General features: G+C 36.9%; 1 protein-coding gene across 1 annotated transcript in view; it reads left to right on the top strand.

The window, feature by feature from the left end:
* HSDL1 (hydroxysteroid dehydrogenase like 1) overlaps window positions 1-26265 on the top strand; it is a 28122-nt gene extending 1857 nt beyond the window's left edge. Inside the window, exons 2-5 of the mRNA XM_043986308.1 lie at window positions 19171-19403; window positions 20878-21323; window positions 21512-21739; window positions 24716-26265. Of these exons, the coding sequence (XP_043842243.1) occupies window positions 19184-19403; window positions 20878-21323; window positions 21512-21739; window positions 24716-24814 (993 nt within the window). The 5' untranslated portion in view covers window positions 19171-19183 and the 3' untranslated portion in view covers window positions 24815-26265. The remainder of the gene's footprint in view (window positions 1-19170; window positions 19404-20877; window positions 21324-21511; window positions 21740-24715) is intronic.
* The last annotated feature ends 395 nt before the right edge of the window (window positions 26266-26660 follow it).

Genomic DNA, 26660 nt, shown 5'->3' with positions numbered 1-26660 from the left:
AAGCCTGACTGGCCGGGCTGCAGTGAGTACAGTTACATTGTCCTACATCCCTCCCTCAGCAACCCTCAAGAGGTCACCATCCCTTTCTTCTTTCAAGGCCACTCTTGTTGCTTCTGGCCCCATCCCTCTTGACGCTATTCCTCCCCCATCATCAGGAGTTCAGTCCATCCCAGAAACTAGCTTTGTCTGTCAAGGGTTGAGAGGCTCAGGGCTTCGTTTTAGGAAGTCGATGAGCTTCAGGTTCCTTGGCTTATAAATCTTTGTAAGCTTTTTATTTACTTAATTAAAAAAGCCATATTGAGTGTTATAAAACACTATAAAGTTTAAAAATTTTTTTTTCCCTTTCTTTTTTATTTCTTGGTGAGGCAATTGGGGTTAAGTGACTTCCCCAGGGTCACACAGCTAGTAAGTGTCAATGTTTTGAGGCCGATTTTGAACTCAGGTACTCCTGACTCCAGGGGGGATGCTCTATCCACTGTGCCACCTAGCTGCCCCCTAAAATGGTTTTTAAGGATAAAAAGATGGTGATTGTTTTTCCTTCATTCTTGAAGTCATGACATTGGGGTGATGTCATGACTTGCAGTGAATTGGATTTAAGTGAGGGAGGGCTGTGCAAAGTCACCAGCCTCACTATCTCCTCTACAGCCATCTAGGTTCAGTGGCAAGATATACTTCTGGCCTACTGGAGATGGTCCTGGATGTTTTATGGTAATTGGGGTTAAGTAACTTGCCCAGGGTCACAGGGTTAGTAAATGTCTGAGGTGAGATTTGAACTCAGGTTCTTTTGACTCCAGGGTGAGCTCTAGCCACTGCATCAGGTAGCTGTCCCATGGATAAAAAGATGAAAGGATACTAATACATCAGTGTTCCCATCAATAAAATGGGGATAATAATAGCATCTACTTCTCAGGGTTATTGTGAGGTTAAAATGAGATGATATTTCTTAAGTTCTTTGTAAGGCTTAAGATGTTATACAAATGCTAACTAGTAGTAGTAGTAGTAGTAGTAGCAATTACTTGGAATACTATTCTAATTCAAACAAAAATGACTGTTTCAAGGGAACCTTATCATCCATGTTTCTATGGCATATTGCAAGATATTACAAATAAGTTTCAGTATGATCTCAAATGTGGATTTATGCAGTTTTAACAATCATAAATACCTTGAATTTATGTAGTACCCTTTTTAATTAGACATGCATATATAGTATATATTATCTCATTTGTTTTCACAACATGGCTTTTGGTCAGAGAAAAGTACCATTATTATTTTAACTACATTGCTCAAATAGAGAAAAGAAAACTAGGGAAACAAATGACTTGCTCAAAGGTTTTGTGGGCCTCTGCTCTGAGACTGGAATTCAGGTCTCGCACCTTCTGTTACTCTTTCCAGTAGATGAATAGGCCTTTGTTTTTCAACCTTCCTCAGTCACTGATATATCAACTTTTGGCAAAGGGAAATAAACATCAATAAGCCAGGATATACCAGGGACTTTTTTTCCCCAGAATTCTAAGTTTTTCCTCACACAAAGGTTGGGAATATGGCCAAATGATTAGGACCTTCTTGCAACATTCCTCATTGAGTAATATTTCAGTTTATTTATATAATGAATATATTCGACTTGCCTTGTTATGTACAAGGAACACTGTACTAGGAGATAAGAGGAGCTACAAAAGAAATAAAAGATACAGTCCCCTGGCCAAAAGGAACTCAGAGTCTAGTTGGAGAGATAAGGCGTGAAACATTTCAACAAGCACAGTGATGCTTATTTGAAGCAAGGAATATGGAATCAGAGAATCTGAGTTTGAATCCCAGCTCTGCTATTTACTTCCCCTGAGCCTCAGTTTCCTCTGTAAAATTAGGGGGTTGAACAAGAAAGAAGGCATCTGAGACCTCTCAGAGTTCTAGACTATGATCTTATAGGTGACCTGTACTGTTCCTTCCCCTTCTAATCTTACAATTCTATAAACTTCAAATGGTTGTCACAGACCAGTATTATGGGGACTGTAATTCAGGGAGTAGACTGATGAGGGAAGGCTTTGTAAAGGACGGGATTTCTGTAGGCCAGAGAAGGGCTAAAGACACAAACTACAGAGATGCTACAAGATTGGAGAATAGCAAATGTTTGCCAGTTTTGTAAAAGGGAAGAGAATATCATCTTCAAACTATAGGCTGGCTAAAATGACTGATTCCTGGGAAAATACTAGGGCAGATAATTAAAGAGATTATTGAGACACATCTAGGAAAAGAATTGGTGATTACAAAGACAACTTTATCAAAACTAGGTCAGGCCAGACTACCCTCATTGCCTTTTTTTTTAAAAACAGGATTGCTAAAACAGTAGATAAGAATGTTGTGAATATGCGCTTATAGCAAAGCTTTTGATGAAGTATATCATACTGGTTTGTGGAGATGAAGAGGTATGGGTTACATAATAATAGAGTCAGATGGATTCAAAGCTGATTAGATTACTAGACTCATAGGGTAGATATTAATGGGTTGTTATCAGTTTGAATCTCCACTGGAAGATCCTAAGAATCCCAAGTGTTTGGCTCCATGCTTTTTGTCATATTGATCAATGACTCGGATACAAGCATAGAGGGCATGATCTTCAGATTTGCAGATGACAGAAAGCTGGGAGGGATCGCTAACACGTTGGATGTCAGTCAGAATCTGAAGAGATCTTGACAGACTAGAACGTTAGACTGAAATTAAATAGGAATAAATGTAAAATCTTATATTTGGGTACAACATTTTCAGTTTCATGAGTGCAAGATGTCCTGAAAAAGACCTGATGGTATTAGTGAACTAACTGCAAGCTCAACTGGGAGCCAGCATGGTGCCGTAGCAGCCAAAAAAGCTAATGTGATCTTGGGCTGCATGAAGGGTGCTTTGACCTCATCTGGAGTAGTGTTCAGTTCTGGGCACGTCCATTGAAGAAGGACACTGGTAGGCTGTAGAGGGTGCAGAGGAGGGCAGCCAGGATGGCGATGGGCCTTAATCTCATAGGAGAGGAGGCAATGGGCTTGTTAAAGCCTGGAGAAGAGAAGATTCAAGGAAGCCAGTTATGTGAAGGCTGGCATGTGGAGGAGGAGAAGGGAATAGGTTTGTTCTGCTTGGCCCCAGAGGTCAGAACCAGGAGCAATGGATGGACATTATAAAGAGGAATATTTAGGAGAGCTGCCCAAAGTGGAATTTCCTTCCTGGGGAGGTGCTTGGTTCCCCTCCTTGCAGAGGGAGTGAGGCCGTCCTCTAGCAATCTTAACATTGTGTGGATACCAGGACACACACAGGTTGTTCCTTGTTCTTGAGACGTTACTGCTTACCTCCTTTTCCTGCTTTATTATTTATTGTTTATTTTCCAGCCCTGGAACTTACCCTTTCACATCCATTCAAGTACATTGTAAACTCACTATTTTGAACACAGTTGAGGGTTCTAGTTAAAATATTATTTTATTTACCGTTTCTCTTCCCTTTAATTCCTTACCCTCTGTAATAATTTTTAATCCGGTTAGTTAAGATAAGGTCCCTTTTTTTCCTTTTCTTTTGTTCTCTTGTAAGTGAGGAATTTGAAGGATGGGGCCATCAATTCCTTTCCAAATTTCTTCAGTTTAATCCAAGCTTTAAAAAGTTTTTGAAAATAGTCATTGCTTACTTCCCTTTTCCTTCTTGGACTCTTTACTATTTGTTTTTTTATTCCTTTTGTTACAATAAATTCCTTCAGTCATTTTTCCTCAGAACATTGTCCCACACAGATTTTGTATTGACTCTTTCTACTTTATATCTTGCTTAGTTGAGACATAGTCAGGTGAACAACAAGATGGGAGTAATGGGATTCTAGGAAATTTGACTTTCCTACCTGCAGGCTTGGTCCTTACATTTTTTTTCTCTGTTGATATAACCTGTCAACTTGATGAAATATAGTTCTGTGTTGTTTGCTCTAGTGTGGTAGAAAGACCCTGAACTGTGAGTCAAGACCCCTGGGTTCTTGTAACTCAGTTCTGCTACTGACTGGTGGTGTGATTTTTGGCAAGTTATTTCTTCTCTGGGTGACCTTTAGATTACTCATCTGTGAAATGAAGGTCCTAGGTGAACAGTATCTCTAAGGTCCACATTTATACTAAGCCTGATTCTCTTAAATCATAAGGTGTTTTTTTTTGTTTTTTTAGTGAGGCAATTGGGGTTAAGTGACTTGCCCAGGGTCACACAGCTAGTAAGTGTTGTGTCTGAGGTCAGATTTGAACTCAGGTACTCCTGACTCCAGGGCCAGTGCTCTATCCACTGCGCCACCTAGCTGCCCCATAAGGTGTTTTTTTTTTTTTTAACAAAACAAAACAAAACAAACCCAAAAAACACCTTTTTATTCATCATGCTTAGCTTGGTATTAATCGTTTCTTTCATCTTCTGTAAATTATTTGCTTCTTTGTTATTATTTTCATAACTTAGACCAGAAAACAAAAAAAATCATACTACTTAATAGTTTAATGGAGCTTTATTGCACTAGTTACCAGAAATTTCTTTTGTTCTTTTACTGTGAAATAATGATAAGTTACTATACTATCTTTGCAGAGAAATGTAGTGAACTAAGACAAAGCTTGCTGTGTTATATACAGGTAAGGGGGCCTGTCTGTTATCCCAGTAGAAAGTATGTCTTGTACCAGGTTTTAGACATAATGGGTGTCTATTAGACCAAGTTTTGATTTCTCTGTATATGCTGCTGTATGAAAGGGACCCTCACTGCAGTTAGGTGAGAACTAGGCCTGAGCCCCACTTGGGGTCTTGAGTGGTGTGACCCTCTAGAAATCCATATCCTCTTTCAGCTCAGTGAAGGAAAGAGCCATATAAACCTCTAAAATCTACCTCTCGGGGTGGTTTTGAGGAGGAAATGAGATACTTACTGTATGTAAAGCTCTTTGGAAATCTCAAAATGCTCTCTGTGTCTGCTATTCCCCCTTGGGAGTACATGGTAGAGTCATTGATGGTCAAAGGATATAAACAGTTGCATAACGTTTCTCACATAATTGTGAAATTGTTTTCCCCAGCATTTAGCATTCATAGATCCACCAATAGTACATCAACACTGATTGTTGTGTTGGTTCTAGCTGCAGTCTAAACACATTTTTCCACAGAAACATTGTTACACATGGTAGTTAAGTTCTATAGGCTGCTTGGTGGTATTGTAGAAGCACTGTACTGAGTTCAAATTTAGACACATACTAGCTATGTGACCCAGGGCAAATAATTTATGCAACTCTATTTAGCATTTAATTCTCTGACATCAGTGTTCCCATCAATAAAATGGGGATAATAATAGCATCTACTTCTCAGGGTTATTGTGAGGTTAAAATGAGATGATATTTCTTAAGTTCTTTGTAAGGCTTAAGATGTTATACAAATGCTAACTAGTAGTAGTAGTAGTAGTAGTAGCAATTACTTGGAATACTATTCTAATTCAAACAAAAATGACTGTTTCAAGGGAACCTTATCATCAATGTTTCTATGGGAAAACAATTTTAATTCCAAATGACAGTCAAACCTGTAAAGTTGGAAACTGCTCTTTTAAGATTCTTTGTACAGCATTTTATTCCTGAGATTCCAGTAAAGACCCACTTTTATTGGGGGGGCATGGTGATGGAGTGAAGAGTTCAGTATGACTAATGTGAAACTAAATGACTGGGGAAGGTTGCTCGTGCCCTCAATAGAAATAGGGAAACTAAGAGGAAGAGTTAGATCAAGGGAAAAATAATGAATTCCATGTTAGACCTTCTGTTGAACTTGAGATTCTCCTGGACCTTTGGGGTGGAATTACACAGCAGGTAGTAAGTAGAATTGTAACTCAAGAGCTTAATAAAAACTGGGTATGCAGATTGTGGTAGAACCCATGGGACCCAGAAGAGAACAGTATTAGGGTATGTGGGAGGAGCATGAGGTAGTTAGCAGTGTCAGAAAGCTTGAGAGAGGTTAAGAAGAGTGGAGGACTGAGATAAAAATCAACATACAAATGAGGTTGGACTAGATGGTCTACCAACTCTAAATTGTATGATACTATGTCTCTTCATATAGTACATTTCAGTATATGTTCAGGATTATTTTTGAAATATTGTTTCAAGAAGGCAGACAGGTGGCGCAGTGGATAAAGCACCGGCCCTGGATTCAGGAGTACCCGAGTTCAAATTCGGGTTCAGACACTTGACACTTACTAGCTGTGTGACCCTGGGCAAGTCACTTAACCCCCATTGCCCTGCAATAAAAAAAAGAAAAAAGAAAGAAATACTGTTTCAACTGCTATTATTTTTTTAGCTACTAATTTTGAATATATTTGCATAATTCAATTTAGTGAGCACTTCTATGTGCTAGTGGCTATAGTGAAATAGAAAAAGTATATAATCTTGTGCTGTCAAGGAACTTATAGACAGATACGAAACAAAGAAAAATTCAAGATACCATAATATTTTGATAACAAAGATTTTTTCCCATTCAACTATTTCTCTTCTTTTCTTAGATCTATTAATGTTTGTGCAAAAGCTTTTCAGTTTCAAGAAATCAAGGTTATCCCTTTTATCTTTTGTGATTGCCTCCTAAGACTACATCTCTTACCTTTGACTGTGAGAGGTAAATGACGCTTCTCTTCTGAATTTTCTCTAGTATGATCTTTAATATTAAGGTCATATATCCATTTAGAACATATTGTGGTGTAAGATATTGGTCAAAGCCCAATTTCTGCTAGATTGCTTTCCAGTTTTCCTAACAATTTTTATCAAATAGGGAGTTTTTCCTTAGGTAATTTATGTTTTCCTTTATCAAACACTGGGTTATTGAGTTATGGCTCTCCCTTGTCTAGTTTGTTTCATTGGTCTCTCTCTAGTCTTTAACCAATACAAGATGGTTTTGATATGTGAGATTTAAAATTGGATATTAGATCATAAATCTCCCCTCTAACCTTTCCCTTAATTTATCTCCCAGACTAGTAAATGGAAGAAGCTTCTGGTTTTCTAGTTAGAGCTTTTATTGTATGGTAGTCACAAGGTGATGTTGATTAGAAGGATAGGAAAGTAGAAACACAATACAAATTGTCTTAAGTCTAAGCTTAGTCTATATTCCGTATAAAACTCACCAAAAGCCGAAGGCCACCTTGGGGGAGAGAGAGACCGTGTCAAGCGAGTGCTGCTGCTAATGGAGAGCCAGGCCCAGTCGAACTCTCATCAGCATCAGCCTGTGCAGCGCAGTCAGGAGACCAGCAGAGCAGGAAAAAACTCCCACTTCCGTTCTCTCCTTGCCTTTTAAGCTCGCACCCCGGAAGTGGAGTGCTAGCAGGCAGTCTGACGTGCGAAGCAGGCGGACTGGCGTGCGTAGCTCATGCCATTGGTCTCCTCCCCGAAAGGGTGGTCCTTAAAAAAAAAAAACTGGCGTCTTTTAGTTATCCTAACCAACTGTTAAAAAACTTTCATATTTTTTTACCACATTTCCCTCCTTTGCTTCCTCAAGAAACGGAATGTTTCCTTGATGGAACAGTAAAAAGAATATAATAACTATTGCTAACTAATAATATGTGAACAACAATATAGAAAAGGAAGAGAGGAAAGTTTTGTCCAGAGGGGAGATTTTTTTGTCCTCATGAACCGACGCTTTGACATTGGTCTTGCAAAGGGAGGACCTCTGCAGAGAGTACATGTTACAAATGGTGTATATTATAACAGAAAGAGAAAAGAAAAAACAACAACAACAACACAAAACTGTTCATTTAAAGTCTCTGAAAGTCTTTTCTCAGATGTCCTCTAGGTGTAGTCGTGGAATGGAAGTCTTTTCAGGGGTTGATGTGTGGATTCTGGTAATCAGCCAGGAAAATTTCCTACAAAATTGAGCTTAACACAACTCTAAAATAGCTTTGTCAATAATCAAATCAAACAATGAAAGTTCTCAAAAACATGTCTAAGGGAATACAGAATCTTAGTTGTTAACACATGAAACATACAATAAAACAAAAATTGAAACATTCTTTAAAATTATTATATTACTATAGTCCCCCCTTATGGAGGGTAATTGAGAAGACAATTGCTGCAATATTAATTATTAAAAATAATTTTTATCTTTGTTTCATCACTTTTTGCATCATCTGCCTAATTATCCTCATGCCATTATGAGAAATTTAAAATCTAATATAATTGGTAACAGATGTCAAGGCCAAATTCAACACTTATTTATCATGACACCTGAGATAATTATGGGGGTTACCAGAAAAGAACAGAGAAATGATGGGATATGAGCATTCCCACACTTGAGCAATATGTACTGCCCATACAGTATGCCAGGCTTAAAATAGGTGGATAGAATATATGTCCATGCCACCGAACATATTGGAAGAAACTGAGTCAGACTTAATCAGATGCATGGGATTGAGATGTCCATGGCATCAGGCATATAGGAGGGAGCATAGAAGCCAGGTGTAGAAGTGAGATGGGTGGGATGAATACTTCCAGCCATCTGTACAATATTGTGGGGAAAAAGAGAATAAAATATTAAACCAAGAGAATCCAACCTCAACATTTGTCAAAAGCCGTTCCCTCGGCCATACCTTGACTTCATGCATGTCTCCCCTCATGTGACAGTTCAGTGTCTGCTCTTGCATGTATTCCTCTTGTGATTGGATGGCATCTTGGCCATCTGGCATCTGATGACTCAGAATAAAGGCAATTAATGTCTTAAATGATAAGTTCCCATAATCCAAATCTCATATGGATTTAAAAATTGAGGACAATAAATGATTGCAAAAAATGTGAATACATCTTGACTCAGAACGCAATATATAATTATGCAACAATTTCAAATAATACCCCTTTTTAAAAACTTAGTATACAATTACTTTTGTGAAAAATCTGAACATATTTAAATACAAGTTAAAGCACAACACAATCCTAAAGAAAACTTCTTTTGAAAAAAGAAAGCTTTTACAAACATTCCCCTCTTTTTTTTTTTAATATGCTTATCAAAAATAATACTTCTAGAATCAATTTACACTTGCCATGGCAACCAATTTGCCAAGGAAATGCTTTAAAGAGTTTGATCAAATAATCAGTTGAAAGAAAAAAAAATAGCAAAAACAAACAACTTAGAAAATGGGAGCACAGTACTCCTAGAATTAACATTGTATTATGGGGGCAGCTAGGTGGTGCAGTGGATAGAGCACTGGCCCTGGAGTCAGGAGGACCTGAGTTCAAATCTGGCCTCAGACACTTAACACTTACTAGCTGTGTGACCCTGGGCAAGTCATTTAGCCCCAATTGCCTAACTAAAAAAAAAAAATAAATAAAAATAAAAATTAAGTGAGATTTAAAAAACAACAACATTGTATTATGAAATCAAAACCATCTTGCAATGTTTCAAAATTAGATAGACAAAAGAATAGAAGAAAATACACATGGAACAATAAAAGACAATGAAATTCAAACTAGGGAAATCTCAATGAATATGAACTTAATATTAATAAGAGTATTATAAAATATAAACTTGATCACATGACTATAAAAAGCTTTTACAAATATTCTCCTTGTTTTAAAAACTAAGTATAAGACACAATCTCAAAAGCATGAAAATCTCTATGAAAATAAACCCATACTATTAATTTCAAAATGTAGGTGTAATAGCATAGAAATCCTATGTAACCTCTGAACTGATATTATTACCCTGAGTGAATTCAGAACACTTTTGATTCCGATATCTAAAATCCCCAATACTTACATCAATACCTTGCTGCTTCCTTCTACATTTCTGTAAAATATATACCCTTCCATGGCAAAAGAAGGGGAGTCTTGAACTATGTTGATGGTTGTCATTCTTATTCAGCTTAAGTTTTTCTTCTTTAACCCCTCTATATTGTCTGTCAGTCTTTTCACCATGCAAATGCTTTATAAGATTACTAATTAAAGACAAAAGCAGGTTAGCAAAATTATGAACAAAACGAGCATATCTGGAATTTAAAGGGTTTTCTAAGGTTATCTCAGAAGCACAGCCAGGCTGGGGAAGGGCTGAGCCTGAAGCTGCAAATATAGTTAGGGAAAGTTGAGCATGCGCATCAGATCTCTGGACTTCCCAGGCCCGGGAAGCAATGGGCTCCGCCATGGGAGGAGTAGAGGGTGGGGTCTGGAGAGGAGGGGAGGGACCAGCGCAATTTGAATCAGACTTGATTTTGAACTCAGGCCTGGATTCCTCTTCCCCCACTTTGCCTCCAGGTGATAGGGGATTAAAAACTTCTAGAGGGTGGGTCGTTGCCTCCAGGCATGCAAAATTAGAGCAACAATTAGTGTTAGAACTGGGAAAAGCTGCAGGAATCTCTTCAGGTTTCTCTGAAAAAGTATGGTTGGGAGTGGGAGAGATATTTCCTTGTGTGAGTAAATTGCTGGCTCTTTTAACAAAAAGAAAAAGAAAAATAGAAAATCCACAAAAACAAAGCATTAACATGATCTTATCTCCCATTTGTCTGGTTAAACAGACTAAAATAAAAAATAGGGTAATTAGGGAGTTTAAAAGGTCCATTTGAAAAAATTTAAGGGGAAAACACAGCCAGTACGCCAGTACTTAGTTAAAGGGAGAGGGTAGGGGAAATTTCTTACCCAACCAGAAGATCAGCAGAGTGAGGTTTAGCTTTCCTCTTCGTGGTCAGCCATCTGTTAAGGGCTAAAATTCTAGCTAAACTGTCTAAAATATCTAATGAATGGTCGCCAATAAATTATAAGCTTTAGCAAGAGTTAGACTTTTAAGAATTTATTAAGGAGAATAAGAATTTGGTAACGAGAGAGAGAAAGGCCTAGATTCCTTTCTATTAAAGGGAGAGCACATTTCTAGCTCCGCTCTCCACCAGAGTCCAAAGGAAAGAGTGCCAGAAAGAGCCCCCGTCTCTTCCTTCTTCCTCCCACAAGCAGACATCACTTCCAGATGCCAAAGAAAAGACTCCTGGTCTTGCCCTCAAAGACCTTTGCTTCATGGGCGGAACTCTTCTACAGTAAGTCTCCAGCAGGTGGCGTCATTCCAATCGTTACAGATAACTGTTGATTTATAGTATAGTTTGAGGTTTGGAAGTGCTATTTCCTCTTGGTCCTTACTTCTTTTTATCATTTCCAGGGATATTTTAGATCTTTTGTTTCCCAAATTGATTGGAATAACATTTAAAGTGTAAATTAATTTTGTCAATATTTTCATTTTTGTCATATCAACACAACCTAGCCATGAGAACTGAATATTTCTCCAGCTATTTGGGTGGTTGTTTATTTTTTTAAGGAATATTTTGTGATTGATTGTATATGTCTTTTGTGTGTTTTGGAATGTCAGCTTCTGAGGTATTTTGTAGTTATTTAAAAAGGGATTTTCTTTTCTATTGTTTCTTGTGTTTTGTTTTTATCATATAAAAATGCTATTGATGTTTGAGGATTTTTTTTTGTAGCCTGCAGCTTTGTTGAGGCTATTAATTGTCTCAGTTAGTATCTTTACTGATTTTCTGGGGTTTTCCAAGTAAACTATCATATCATTATCAAACAGGGATTTGTTCCTTTAATTCCTTTCCCTTGTCTTACAGCTATTGCTAGCATTTCCAGAACTATATCAAATAATAGTAGGGAGAGTGAGTGTCCTTGTTTCCCTCCTGTATTTAGTGGAAAAGGTTCTAGACATTCCTAGTTCTGTATCCTAAAGAGATCAAAGAAAAGGGAAAAGAACCTCTTTGTATAGAAATATTTATAGCAGCTCTTTTAGTGGTGTCAAAGAATTGGAAACTGTATCATTTGGGGAATGGCTGAACAAGTTGTGGCATATGATTGTGATGGAATATTGTGCTATAAGAAACGATGAGTGGGGCAGCTATGTGGCACAGTGGATAGAGTACCAGACCTGGAGTCAGGAGGACCTGAGTTCAAATGTGGCCTCAGATACTTGACACTTACTAGCTGTGTGACCCTGGGTAAGTCACTTAACCCTAACTGCCTTACCAAAAAAGAAAAAAAGAAAAAAATGATGAGCAGAATGGTTTTAGAAAAACCTGGGAAGACTTAAACGAACTGATGTAAATTGAAGTGGAGCTAGAGCAGGAGAACACTGTATACAGTAATAGCGATATTATAAGGATGACCAACTGTGAAAGACTTGGCTAACTCTATTCAAGACAAGATTCTAAGACAATTCCAAAGGACCCATGATTAAAAATCCTATGCACCTCCAGATAGTATTGATGAACTCTGAGCGCAGATTGAAGAATACTTTTTTCCCACTTTTTTTTTCTTGCTTTCCCCCTCTCAGTATGGCTAATACAGAAATATGTTTTTCATGACTTCACATGTATAATTGACATATTGCTTGCTTTCTCTATGGTTTGGGAAGGGGTGGGAAGAAATTTGGAAATCAACATTTTAAAAAAAATCAATGTTGGGGGCAGCTAGGTGGTGCAATGGATAAAGCTCAGGCCCTGGATTCAGGAGGACCTGAGTTCAAATTTGGCCTCAGGCACTTGACACTCACTAGCTGTGTGATCCTGGGCAAGTCACTTAACCCTTATTGCCCCCAACCCCCCCCCAAAAAAAACCCCCAAACCAAAAATCAATGTTAAAGATAAATAATGTTTAAAAAGTAAAAAGTTCTAGACTATCTCCATTTCATATAATGCTTACTTTTGTTTTAGATAAGTGCTTTTTATGATACTAAAAAAAGGTTCTGTGTCGATACTCTTTAGAGTTTTTAACTAAAAGGGTATTGTACTTTGTCAAAGACTTTTTTTCTGTATCTAGTATCATGTAGTTCTCGATGTTTCAGTTTTTAATATGATTATGTTGATTGTTTTCCTAATGTTGGATCATCCTTACATCCCTAGTATAAATCCCACTTGATCAGAATGAATGATTTGGAGAAATTGCTGTAGTCTGTTTGATAGGATTTTAACACTGTTGAGTCACTGTTCATGAATGATATTGGCCTGTAGTTTTCTTTCTGTGTTTTTATCTTTCCCTGGTTTAGATATTATTTACCTCATAAAAGACTATATTTATCTCCTGAAAGGATTCTGGTGGGGTGCTTTCTTTCTCAGTTGTTGAGAATAATTTGTGAAGTATGGGTACTAACTGTTCTTTAAAAGTTTAGTAGAATTCTGCTGTTTATCCATCAGAACTAGGAGGTTTTTTCCTTTGGTAGTTCCTATATAACTGTACCTAGTTTGTTTTTTTTTTTCCCTGAGATTGAGTTATTTAATATATCTATCTTGTCTTCTAATAGTTTGGATGTTTTATATTTTAAAAGGTATTCCTCAGTTCCTTTTCTGTTTTCAGTTTTGTTAACACATAAATGTGCATATGTTCTGATTATTCTTTTTCTTTCTTCTGATTTTGCTGTGATTTCACCTTGCTCATTTTCTACTTTGTTGATCTGATTTTCTGTTCTCTTTAATGAGATTAGCCAATTTTATTTGTCTTTTCAAAGAACCAACTTTTAGTTTTATTCATAATTTCTGTTTTTTGTTTTCATTTTATGTACTTTCTAATTTTAATAACCCTTTTTATGCTTATTTTAGTTTTTTGTTGATTTTCTAATTTCTTAAAAAACATTCAGTTCATTAATTCTCTCTTTAAAAAATTTTATTCATGTATGATTGTAAAGATGTGATTTTTCCCTTGAAGATTGCTTTAACTGCATCCCAGAAATTTCAGCATGTTGTTTTATATCATTAGCATTTTCTTTTATGTAGTTATTGTTTCTGAGATTTGTTTTTTGACCCACTCATTATTTACAATTTCATTGTTAAGTCCTTTTTGGGATATGTGTCTTTTGTTTGTGGTCCCAGAACAGATTTCTATTCTTATTGTATCATGGTCTGTAAAGGATGTATTGACTATTTCTGTCCTTTTATATTTGTTTCCAATATCCCTGTGTCCTAGGAAGTACATAATCAATTTTTGTAAAATTTTCATGTGGGGAAGAGAAATAAATATGTATTCTTTTGTGTTCCAGTTAGAAGATGCCACTAAGTATTTTAACTCTTGCTTCTCCAGAAATTTATTTAGTTCCATATTTTTCCTTTTGTTTATCTTTGTTAGACTTATCCAAAACTGGTAGAGGGATATTGAAGTTTCCTGTCAATATTGAGTCTTTGCCTTCTTGAGGCTTAGATAATGTTTCCTTTATCAGTTTGGATGCTAAGGCTTTTGGAATTCATAAGTTTATTACTGATATTGGATGTCTACTGTTCCTTTCAACATAATGTAATTTCCTTGTTTATCTTTTTTTATTTTTTGAATGTTTTTACTTTGATAGCATGATGGCAACTCCTCCTTTTTTGGATTCATGTGATGAATAGTAATTGCCCTATACTTTCAGTTTCATTTTGTATGTCTTTGTTTTTTAAAACATATTTCTTGTAAGCAACAGACTGTATAATTTGTTTTCTTATATGATCTGTCATTCTTTTTCATTTTATTGGATTGTTTAATTCATTTACATTTAAAGTTACATACTAGGTTTATATTATCTTCTGTCTCTATAATTGTGTATGGTTTTTTTTTTATTTCTTTGGTTTTTTTTTTAGTGAAGCAATTGGGGTTAAGTGACTTGCCCAGGGTCACACAGCTAGTAAGTGTTAAGTGTCTGAGGCCGGATTTGAACTCAGGTCCTCCTGAATCCAGGGCCGGTGCTCTATCCACTGTGCCAACTAGCTGCCCCAATTGTGTATGTTTTTTTAATTTAAGATTTCCTCCCTCCTGCTGTAAACAGAGTAGTTCCTTCAGTTACTTTACTTTAATCTTTTTTTTAAAGTAGCACTGTTCCCATTGACTTGCTCTCCTGCTTTTATCTAGTTATTTATTTCTTCCTTTTCCTTTTTCTTCTTATTCAAATAGATTTCTCTTTCCTCTCTTCCCCTTTGGCTAGTCCTTTTCATTAGTTTTTTTGTCTTTGTTTTTTGGTGAGGCAATAGGGGTTAAGTGACTTGCCCAGGGTCACACAGCTAGTAAGTGTCAAGTGTCTGAGGTCAAATTTGAACTCGGGTCCTCCTGAATCCAGGGCCAGTGCTCTATCCACTGCACCACTTAGGCAGCCCCCCTTTTCATTAGTTTTTAAGATTTTGCATCTATTTCCAAAAAGGATTTCTCTCTCTCTTCATTATCCATTTTCTCTTTCTGTTTACTCTAGACCCTTATTAATAAACCCTATAATTATCTAGTCTCTTTCTTTTCTCTGTATTCTTCAGCAATCAAAGTTTCCAGGGTATCCATTTAGGTTTTCCTTTCTAGGCACTTTCTGCCACTGCCTTGTAGAGCTTACTCCATGGATTCCCCTTTTTCATTGTGCCTCATTCCGAAAACAATGCCAGTTTTTTTAAGTATCAGAGAAGACAGTGCCCCATTGTAGAGTCCCTCCCATACCACTGATTTATACCCTTTCTGGTTGACCTCCCCCCCACCCCCATTTGCCTGGAAATCTCCTTCCTGTGTTGCATGCTCTCTAACTCCTCCAGGTGCCACTTTCCCCCCAGGTGTTCCAACTCCTTCCCTCCCTCCCTAGTCAAGTAGACTTTTCAAGCACCTAATCTTCCGGGCCTCATCCAGAATAAGATACTCATCTCCCTCTATGACCATCACTCTTTCTCCTTAGGAGTATTCATGGGTGAAACTACCTCCAAAGGAAGGCCTCCTTTCCTTCCTTCTTTTCAATCTTTCCCTCCTCTTCCTCCCCCACTTCCATGTAGACTCTTCTCTTTCTCTGCTAGCCCTTGACTAGACCCAGGTGCATCACTTACTCCTCTCTATCCCTTTACCCCCTCCTTTTATAATGTACCCTCTTGTGTTGTAATGTAGTTCCACAAAAGAAACATTCACCTGCAGGCAGGGCATCACCAGGTTCTCTTCATGCCTGTTCCCTGTCTGTCTCTTCACTGTTACCTTTATTGGATTTTCACCTTCACTTGTCTCCTTGTGTACACTTAGAAGTCTTTCTGTTATGATCCTTTTGCTGTTACTGTGTGCGTTTATTCCCTCCTCCTGCATTTCTATTTTTTTGGAGTGTTCAAGAAGCAAAGAATCTCTTCAGTTCTGGTTTTCATGCTATAAATGTTTCAAATTCTTCTTTATTATTAAACATTCATCATTTGTCCTGTATGGTTAAACTCATATTTGCATGATAGGTCACCCTGGGCTGCATTCTGAGCTCCATTGCTCTTTGGAACAAATTATTCCATTCCCTCCTCCTTTTTCTATTGGGCACTGAATAGTTTTGCATTATTCAAATGCCCTTTCCTTTGTGGTTGAAGGTCTTTCTCCTCATAGCTTAGAACTTGTTTCTGAATTGAATTATTAAATTTAACCACTAATTGTCTTGGAGTTTGCAGCCTTGGGTTGGTTGATTTGTTTTTTTTCTGGAGACAGTCTGAATTCTTTCCATTGGAATTTCATTTTCTATGTTCAGAAGTTATGGGCAGTTATTGTCTATCATTTCCTTCATTGTGGGCTTAAGAATTTTGTCTTGTTATATTCTTTTAGTAGGCATGATCTTCAGGTTGTCTTTAGGGAGTACTGTCTTTAAAATCAGTATGTTTTGCTTACATAGTGAACACATTTTCTTTATTTGAAAAAATGTATTGTTTGGTTTTTTGTTGTTGTTTTTGTTTTGTTTTGTGGGGCAATGAGGGTTAAGTGACTTGCTCAGGGTCACACAGCTAGTAAGTGTTAAGTATCTGAGATGAGATTTGAACTCAGGTCCTCCTGAATCCAAGGCTGGTGCTTTATTCACACTGCACCACCTAGCTGCCCCAACATTTTCTTTTGATGTTATTTTCTTCATCCGATTTTCTAAATTGTCCTTTACTTTGTGTATTTGCATTCCCAATCTATTGTCTTTCTCTTGCTTCTTTGGTGAAATTTGCTGCTGCAAATTCCAGTTTTTTGAATTTGTTTACTATTTTTGCTGTGAATCTGCCCTCATGATTCTCATTTCTCTTTTAAACTACTCAGGAGCAGTATGTTGTGCTCCATGTTCTCCTCAAATTCTACAGGGTCCTCTCTTCTGTCTTTATCAAGTGTGGGATTGCTTTCCTTTGTTTTACAATATTTATTAATAGATGCCTGAATTTTTTGTGACATCTAGAGGTCATATTTCCTTCTGTTGTTACTGTTTTTTCCTATTGATTTATCTGTTTATATTCAAGGTCTTTGAGTTTTCTTTCTGACATCTTTGGTATGTTCATTCTTCCCCACCCCTTTATTTTCCTTATCACTCATTTCCTGACTTCTAATTCTTTCCCTTCCGGTCGTGATTTCCCTGTGGCTCGATCTAAAAGTGTCTCATCTTCCTCCCACACTGGGCAATTTATGGTACACCAACCTAGGTCTCGGCTTCAAATGATTTTTAGGTGGTTAGAACTGGCCCTAGCTGGATCTTATGCTCTTTCTCGTAGGCTTGGTAAAGTGCTACATAGTTTCCCATATGCACAATGCCCTCTCCTGGTGACCTGTCCCATTCCTTGGTATCAGTAGTTAATTACTTTGCAGCATTAGTACTTTCGGGTTTCAGTTCCTAGCACACTCTTGCTCCTGAAGGGCTGTGACCAAGTTGGCTGTCAAAGCCCAAACAAGCTTCTACAGCCAGGTCTTCATGGCACTAGAAAGGAGGAGGGGGTTCTGACATGGTACAGGGGGGTTTTGTTGCAAGTCTGTGTTGTGTCATTGAGTCTTCTTTGTAGCATGGGAGGTAGAGGAGAGGTGCTGAATGGGCTCATGGTCAGTGAGTGTGACCTTCCTGGGTTTGGGGAGTTTCCCTTTTACCTCCTTTTATATTTTGAGTGTCCTAGACCATTGAAACAGCTGAAGTTGCTTTATCTTTGAAGTATAATTTTTGTTGTATAGAGATCTGAGAGATCATGGAGGTAGGAAAAAATGTCTAGTCTTATCTTGTTTCTCACGTGACCTGGAACTGACACTTATAATATTTTATCAGAACATTATTGTTCTATTAGGTGTTGAACTTTAAGTATGATTTAAATTATGCTTTTGTTCTGAAATAAATTCTTTGGATGACTGTTCAGATATACATATATACACACATATATTTTACAAATGTACTTTTGGAGACTATTGAATTGTGGATCATAGGTTTTAAAGCTTGAAGAGATCTCAAAGCATCTAGCCTTGCCCTTTTATTTTACAGATAAAGAAATTGAAGCTCAAAGAGGTTAAGTGATTTTTGTCTCAAGTCACACAGATAGATGTAGATCTGGTATTAGAATTCAGGCCCTTTGGCTCCAAATCTACTACTTTTGGATAAGGGGTAGGAGTGGGAATGAAAACAGTGCTAGATTTTAAATTAGGAGAGACCTAGGGTCCACATCTTTGCTCTGAGACTTACTTGATGATCTTGAACAAAACTGTCAACTTTTCTTCTTTTGTTTTTTTTTTTTTCTGTAAAATGGGGTCAGTAGCAGTTGTATCATGGCTCTCTTAGGGTTCTTGTGAGAAAAAGGTCTTTGTAAGCCTTAAAATGCAATATAAATGTGAGTTGTTACTTCCAGTAATAACATTGCTTTCTGTATTAAAGGAGAATAATGTCATTTCAAGTAGTAAATCAAAATTGCATTGGGTTTGTACAGTTTTTTTTTTTTTTTAGTTTTTTTTATTGAGACAATTGGGGTTAAGTGACTTGCCCAGGGTCACACAGCTAGTAAGTGTTAAGTGTTTGAGGCCGGATTTGAACTCAGGTACTCCTGACTCCAGGGCCGGTGCTCTATCCACTGCGCCACCTAGCTGCCCCCTGTACAGTTTTTCTAATGAGGGTAACCACCCCCTTCCTCCATTTCGTGTCAAACTCCAGAGCAAGATCCTTATAATTACATTCACTGTTTTGGGGGACTGGGGTGCTGCAGTAGGCTTTGCTCTTTCTGTCTTAAGTGACTTTTAAATGATTTTACCTCTGGGGAAGGAAAAACATTTTAAAGACTAGTTATGAAGCAAATGAAGCATTCAGACCCTAAATGAACTGGCTGCATGGGCTAGGCACGTGTTGAAAAGTCGTTGTCACTTTCGTGCCAAAGAATCACGTTCTCATTTCCCCATGAAACAAAAGGCGTCTTTCTGGTTTGAAGCGTATGTGGCATTGATTTATTAGGCAGAGGCGTTTTGCTTACTCTCACCGTCTTTCTTTCTTTCTTTTCCCCAGGGCTCTGTTGGCCATGGCTGCTGTTGACAGTTTCTACCTCCTATACAGGGAAATTGCCCGGTCTTGCAATTGCTACATGGAAGCTTTAGCTTTGGTTGGAGCCTGGTACACCGCCAGAAAAAGCATCACCATCATTTGTGACTTTTACAGCCTGATCAGACTGCATTTCATTCCTAGATTGGTGCGCAGAGCTGATCTCATTAAGCAGTATGGAAGGTGGGCCGTCGTCAGTGGTAAGCAACTAAATTAGCAGTACTCTGACTTTCACTTAAAATCCAAGTTGCTATTTGATATATTTTTTTTACTTTTCAAACATTAAAAAAATTTTTTCTTTTACATTTTTTTTCAGTAATAAACATTTTTATTTATAGTTTTAAGTTCTAATTTTTATCCCTCCCCTTTCCCCTCCCTGAGATGGTAAACAATCAGATATGGGTTATGCATGTATGTTTAATATCTGATTTTAAATTAGAAGTATTATTGAAGTATGACAGTGGGTAGAGAGTTGAAATCTAATTTTAGCTTTTGACATATTGTTGGCTGTGTGACCCAAGGCAAGTTGCTTAATTTCTCAGGTTTCTAGAGAACTTGGAAACCATAAGCTGCAGAGAAGGTATCAACCTCACTGGTAAAGGGAGTTCTCTGTACTCAAACTCACTCCCAAGTGGCCAGAACCAGATTAAAATGTAATTGGAAAATGTTTAACAAAATCAATTAAAATGCACTACAATATAGAGGACATCAATTTGTGGGGTGTTGGGGGTTTGGGTTTTTTTTTTTATTTGTGTTTTTTTAAGTCAATTTGATCTGTTTCTATTTAAGTTTGATACTCCTGCCCTAGACCAGTGAAATCAAGGGTCAAGTTCCTTTAACTTATTTAGAAGGCTATTTGGAACTCATTTCCTGAAAATACTAGTTTAAAAGCTATGTGTATTTATATGCACATTTTTTTCTCTTTTATGTATCCCCTTTCACTCCATTTTTAGAAGAAAAACTTTTAAAAAGATTTTTATGGAATATAAAAGCTGTAAAGGACCTCAGAAATGACCTTGTTCAATTCTCTCATTTTAACAGCTGAGAACATTGAGCTCAGAGAAGAGAAAGGACTTACTTTAGATGACCCAGGTGCCAGGGAGCTGCAGAATCAGAACTAGAATGAGACAGGGGGAGGGAGGTTGTCCTCAGGCCTTGTCTTGTACTCTTTCCCATGATAGCCAGTAGCATCATAACATGCTGCTTCTCACATAATATCTTTTATCCTAACTTCTCTGAAATGTTTGCTGGCTATTACCTCAGCTTTATGAAATTTCGGGTTTGGGGAGTTTTACCTTCATAGAATGACTTTGTTGCAACATAGGAAATAGCCTTCTTATGAGTTGTTGAAGTTTTTTTTAATTGAAAACTATAGAAATATTCAGTGTTACACAATCATTTAACTTTAAATAAATTTTATCATAATTGTATAATTTTGTTCCAGGTGAGCATTTAACAGTCATTTATTGTTCAGCATACTGACCCACATTTATTTATTAACACATTGTCACCTTATAGTATCATGTGAGATGAGGCAGTTCAGGCCTCATTTTTTCCTTTTTTCCTCCATGATTCTCATTGATATCCTTGTTTGATGGTTCCAAGACCAAATGCTGCACAACACAAGATCAAGATACTCAGATGCTGTATTACCTTTTCTGTTTTCTAACCCAGGTGCCACCGATGGTATTGGAAAAGCCTACGCTGAAGAGTTAGCAAGCCGGGGTCTCAATATTGTCCTCATCAGTCAGAATGAAGAGAAGCTGCACAAGCTCTCCAAAACTCTAGCTGAGACCTACAAAGTTGAAACAGAGGTCATAGTCGCGGACTTCTCCAATGGCCGAGGAATTTACTTACTTATCAGAGAAGCTTTACGAGACAGAGACATCGGTATCTTGGTGAATAACGTTGGAGTGTTTTACCCCTACCCACAGTATTTTACTCAGGTCTCTGAGGACAAACTGTGGGACATTATCAACGTCAACATCGCAGCTGCCAGCTTGCTGGTCCATATAGTATTGCCAGGGATGGTGGCAAGGAGGAAGGGTGCAATTGTGAACATCTCCTCCGGCGCCTGCTGCAAACCCACACCCCAGATGACTGCGTACTCAGCGTCAAAGGTGATGATCATTGTGGCTTGGGAAGAGAGCCCTAGCATAAAATAATACTGGAATCACTTGATCGGGTTGCAAAACCTTGTTGTTGTCCTTGTGACTGCAGCTGTGAGTGCTCTGACTACTATTTCTTCTCTTAATGAAAAATGAGAAATAAATGTTTTCTTTCTTTTTTTGTCCTTCTATCTAAACAGGCTTACTTAGACCACTTCAGCAGAGCATTACAGTATGAATATGCTTCCAAAGGAATTTTCGTACAGAGTTTAATTCCATTCTCTGTAGCTACAAATGCAAGAGCATGTAGCAGCTTTCTATATGGCTGTTCTTGGTTGGTGCCATCACCAAAAGTATATGCACATCATGCAATTGCTACTCTTGGAATCTCAAAAAGGACCACAGGATACTGGTTTCATTCAATACAGGTAATAATATTGGGAACTTTGCCTTACTTAAGTCAGCATAAACTTAATTTTTTTGAATGATTCCTAAAAATTTTAAAATTTAAATGAAGCCTAATGTTGAGAAGCATCCAATTTTGATTGATTCTTACGTTGGTTGACTTCCTTACTGTTTTTGGTTGTCACAGAAGCTTCTCTTTCAGTAGTATTTGCATTAAAATAATTGAAAATTTAAATGGATATAAGATCTTAAAGATGAGAAGGGCTTCTCTACAAAAATGCAAATGACAGCAGAAAATACATCTTAATTCTGGTTTTTGTTTTTGTTTCTTTTACTGGATTTTTTTTTTGGGGTGGGGAAAAATTTATTTATTTATTTGCTTTGTGGGGAGATGAGCGTTAAGTGACTTGTCCAGTGTCACACAGCTAGTGTGTGTCAAGTGTCTGAGGCTTGATTTGAACTTAGATCCTCCCGAATCCATGGCTAGTGCTTTATCCACTGCACCACCTAGCTGCTCTCAAACACATCTTAATTTGATACCATATTGTTGTGTAGAGGAGCTTTTTTGGTTCTCAAAAGACTATACCAGAGGGTTGCCTGCCTTATAAGTTCCTATAAAGCAGTAAATGTTTTGAATATAGGGCTAGTGATGGACTGGCTGAATGCCAGCCATATTAAGGAGTGTCTACACATGTCTGAAGGGGCTCATCACTAGCTCCTTCAAAAGGTGATGAGTTTTAAAGACACAATGACTCTTAAGACCTATCTATAAATTATAAAGGAGTTGTCATCTACATCAGGGAAGAGAGTACTCACGTTGATGAAATCTCAGATTCTTGAACTTTTGGAGTATAATTGTAAAAATTGCTAAATATTTTCATTGGTATCTAAGTGGTAGATCTAACTGTAACTGGTAATGTGTATAAAAGTGGATACTGCAGTTTACAGGGTCATCTGAACAATGTAAACCTGCAAAATCTTTATTTCTGAAGACTTTTGTGCCTAATGATGAAATAGCATAATACATTGCGACATTTTTAAGAGATGAAGGAATGAAAAATTACATATTAGAACATGCTTAAAATACTTAAATCTCTTGATGTCTTTGTAAATAGTTTAGTGAAGTAGTTGAGAATTTGGGTATTTTAAGTATTGGGAAAGAAACATGCATAATTTTATCGTGGGTTGGATTTCTCTAATGGAGTATGTACAAGTGTCCCATGCCTTCAGGGTTCTTTTAGATACTAAATTCTTTAAAACAGTTTCTTCCCTCTCAAATATTTTTAGTTTTTTATAATAGATATAATATTCTAAATAGAAGCAAAATTGGAAGAGCTATTTCAGTCATGGTTGTATTTGACTTTTAGAGCTTCAGCATTGTAGTGTGTCAAGCCTGATCTTGTGTATGCTATGTCAGCGACAGTTCTAGCCTGCAGGGCAGATAGAAAGGGGGTCTGGAGGAATTATTGCCAGTTGGTACTGTTGAACTATTAATATTGGTTTGGAAAGCGTTTCTCCTCTTACTCTAGAATTACGTTAGTTTTGTCCGCTGTAGCTTTCATTTTTATTCTCAGAACGTGCAAAAAGTCTGGCAGGAAAAGTGTGGCCTTTTCATTACTAATTTCCCATCTGTGACATTTAATAAAAGGCACCAGACACATTCTAGGGTAGAGTTGATCGAAAAACAAACTAATTTAATAAATACCTTTCGCAGGGTTAATTATTATAAAAATTTGGGAATGGTGATGTATTTGTAGCTGAAGCCAAAACCACACTAAAGTTAGGATAGACAGGCAGAGCAGGATGGAGAGGTTTTTGTTTGATTTTGAACGTGTATGTATTTCTGTCTACTTGGTCCCAGATATTTGTAGCCATTCCCAAAAGATATACCCAGTAGAGGAAGATGTGTGTATTGTGTTTTTCATTAGTGGGATGAATATTAAGCTTTTTACTTTAGTATTTAATACTTCTGAGGATTCATGATTTCATCATGTGAATAAGCTCTCTTCTCATGTAGTTGGCCACTTCTCTATACCTGTGGTTCTCAAAGGGTGTGCCATGAAAGTTTGGAATTTCTAATAATGCAGATAAAAGAACATTTTAAATATTTTTGTTTAATATACATTTTAATTATCCTACATATATAATATGATAAGTGTAGTGTTTGAAAAATAAACACAGCTTTTCTATTATACATATGCACTAAACTTATAAAGAATTCAACAAAAATGGCTTCTCTTATTAAAGGGAAATTTTGCTTGTGCAAGTCTTCTGACTTTGCTGTGCTAGTGCCAGTATAAACCTTCAGTGTACCTCATTTCCTCATAGTTCAAAGACTGTACTGGAAACAAAAAAGAAATTTGTAAACCACTTCCTTAATCAGTTTAATGGGTTGCTCCTGTCCCCAGAATCCATCATGTAATGACCAAATCTTCAGTGAAGAGTATTTCTGCACTTAGCTAACTGAGCTGGTCCTAGGAAGACTAATACCTGGTCTAATACCTGACTCATACCAGAAGCTTCTTCTGCTTCAGATCTGCCACTTTTTAGAATTGGTTTGCCACTTAACACTTACTAGCTGTGTGACCCTGGGCAAGTCACTTAACCCTCATTGCCCTGGAAAAAAAAAAAGAAAATAGAATTGGTTTGCATAATCTTGATAACCCAGGGTCAACAATATACCATAATGAGGCACCAGAGGAGGATGTTAATGAAGGACTAAACTCTTCAACGAGATGAAATTCCCCTGATGTTTCAGGTTCTAGGCAGTGATGATCCTAGGTGACCATCAGTATTAAGCAAAGAACTGCAGGATTGAATTAGTCTTTTCTGGAAATTCTTTCTGCTTTATAGTATTTTATATGATTAGTATTTGTATGTTTTGGACTGTTAAGAATTGATGAATATCCTGAAGCCTTATTAATTGGTACCTTTAGTGATCATTGTAATTTTGGGTGATTCTGGTATTGTTAGTAACTTTTCCTCTTTTTCTTTTTTAGTTTCTTTTTGCACAGTATATGCCAGAATGGCTCTGGGCTTGGGGAGCAAATATTATCAACAATTCATTGCGTCATGAGGCCTTATCCCATAGATTGTGAACCTGGATATATCACCTTAGGAAGTCTTGCCAAATTATGTGAACCTACAGTATTCAAGAACAACACTTCATTTTAATTGTGTATTTGCTCTTAACTATTTTGCTGGCACCTTATTGTTATATCATTGATAAAGCAGATGTGGTACTTTTAAAGAATACTGTGGAGCTGCCTGAAGGCATTGGCACAGGGTTAATATTGAATGTGATGAGAACTGATCTAGGAAGCCTAGAGTTGAGTATTCCTTTTTTTAATGTAAGCTACTGGAAAAACTATGTCAGTGAGTCAGTGTTGTGCTATGAACCAAGATGAACTGAAATTGAAATGTACTCACAATTTGATTTGTTGGGTCTTTTCAGTTTAAATCTTCTTGTTTTAAAAGTGCTCATGTGTTTCCTTTGAAGAATTCTAATTTCTCTTCTAAAAAAAGAACTGGAAAAAGTGTGTTTGAAGAACTATTTTGAAGCTAAAAATGACTGGTGTTAGTAGCTGTAGAAATCCAACTACCTATGTGTATTGTATTCCATACATTTTGTAGTTTAAAACTCTTGTGTTGAAAATGCTGCTTTTCCATTGAAGAACAGAATTGTGTTAGATAAGTTTGAAAGTTGATCATATTTAGAAAATGGTGAGATCTGTATGAGCAACTTTATAACTAATGGGCAAATCAGTTTTTTAAAGATATATGAAAAATGGCTTTGAGTGGGAGCTTCATGGGACTTTTTTTTAATGCTTCAGTCTGTATTCAGATACCATCAGTTTTTTCTCTGGAGATTGATTGTATTTCATGGTATTTTTAAAAAAGCATTTTTTAAAATGCCTCCACAATGTAGCAAAATAAGTTATTATTTTCTGTTAAATTCTTACCTATTTTGGAGCTAACCCTTTGTTGGAGCTGCAAGTATATTATGAAATGTTTCAAACTTTTAAAAAAAATTTATACAGTTCTTTTGGATGATGCAATAATTTTCAGTGTGTTACTTTTTTTTAAACTGAAATCTTGCCCTTTAGAAAGAAAATTATCTCAGTTTTCTATGTGATAATCAGCATTTATTGGAAAAAAAATTGTTTGCTGAGGTAGTTAAAATGTGGAATAATTATGTACTATGTATTGTATCTGATGAAATAATAACAGATTTAGAAGTGTATCTTTTGTTTGTGCAATGAATGTAATGAATAAAATGAACAATTGTGTTGGAGTAAAAATGACTAAACTGCTTAGACAGGATTAGTTCTGAAATAGAATTGTGTGTGTGATGTTTTTGGTTTAGATCATAGTATCTTATGTGAAAACTCTTGTTGTAAGAACCATCCAGTGCTGTCAAAACTGTGAAGCTCTAGACAAATGTAAGGTATTGTTGTTATTTACGTATCAATAATTCTGCATTTAATTTTGTGACTCCAGTGCAGATGTATTGAGTATTCATAAGCCTGGTAAAATTATTTAAGAATCATGACTTTTGTGGAGTTGTTTTCTCATGAATTAATACACAATCCAGTACACACATACATATAGGCATATATGGAAAAGTACTTACAAATCATGGCTCTAGTGGAATTGTTTTCTGATGAAATAAGATGCACTTATCAAGTCTACGTGAGTATATATGCATATATAGGCAAAAGGTCATATATGCCTGCTATACAGGGTAATAATTATCAGGAGGCCTGGGTGCAAGCCTTCCCTTAGACTTATCAAAGGTGTGACCCTGGACATGTAAACCTTTCACTGCTCTATCTGTTCCATAGCCTGAAGCTCTAAGTTGCAGAGAAGGTGCCAGACTGCATGGCTAGAGGGAGGTTCCTCATCCAAGTGTTCCCTCTGCCTCTTCATACCCATGGACATATA

This window comes from Dromiciops gliroides, chromosome 2 (genome assembly GCF_019393635.1).
Source record: "Dromiciops gliroides isolate mDroGli1 chromosome 2, mDroGli1.pri, whole genome shotgun sequence".
Taxonomy (NCBI): Eukaryota; Metazoa; Chordata; class Mammalia; order Microbiotheria; family Microbiotheriidae; genus Dromiciops; species Dromiciops gliroides.
Note: the sequence above shows the minus strand (reverse complement) of the source record. Positions and strands in the feature narration are given on the sequence as shown.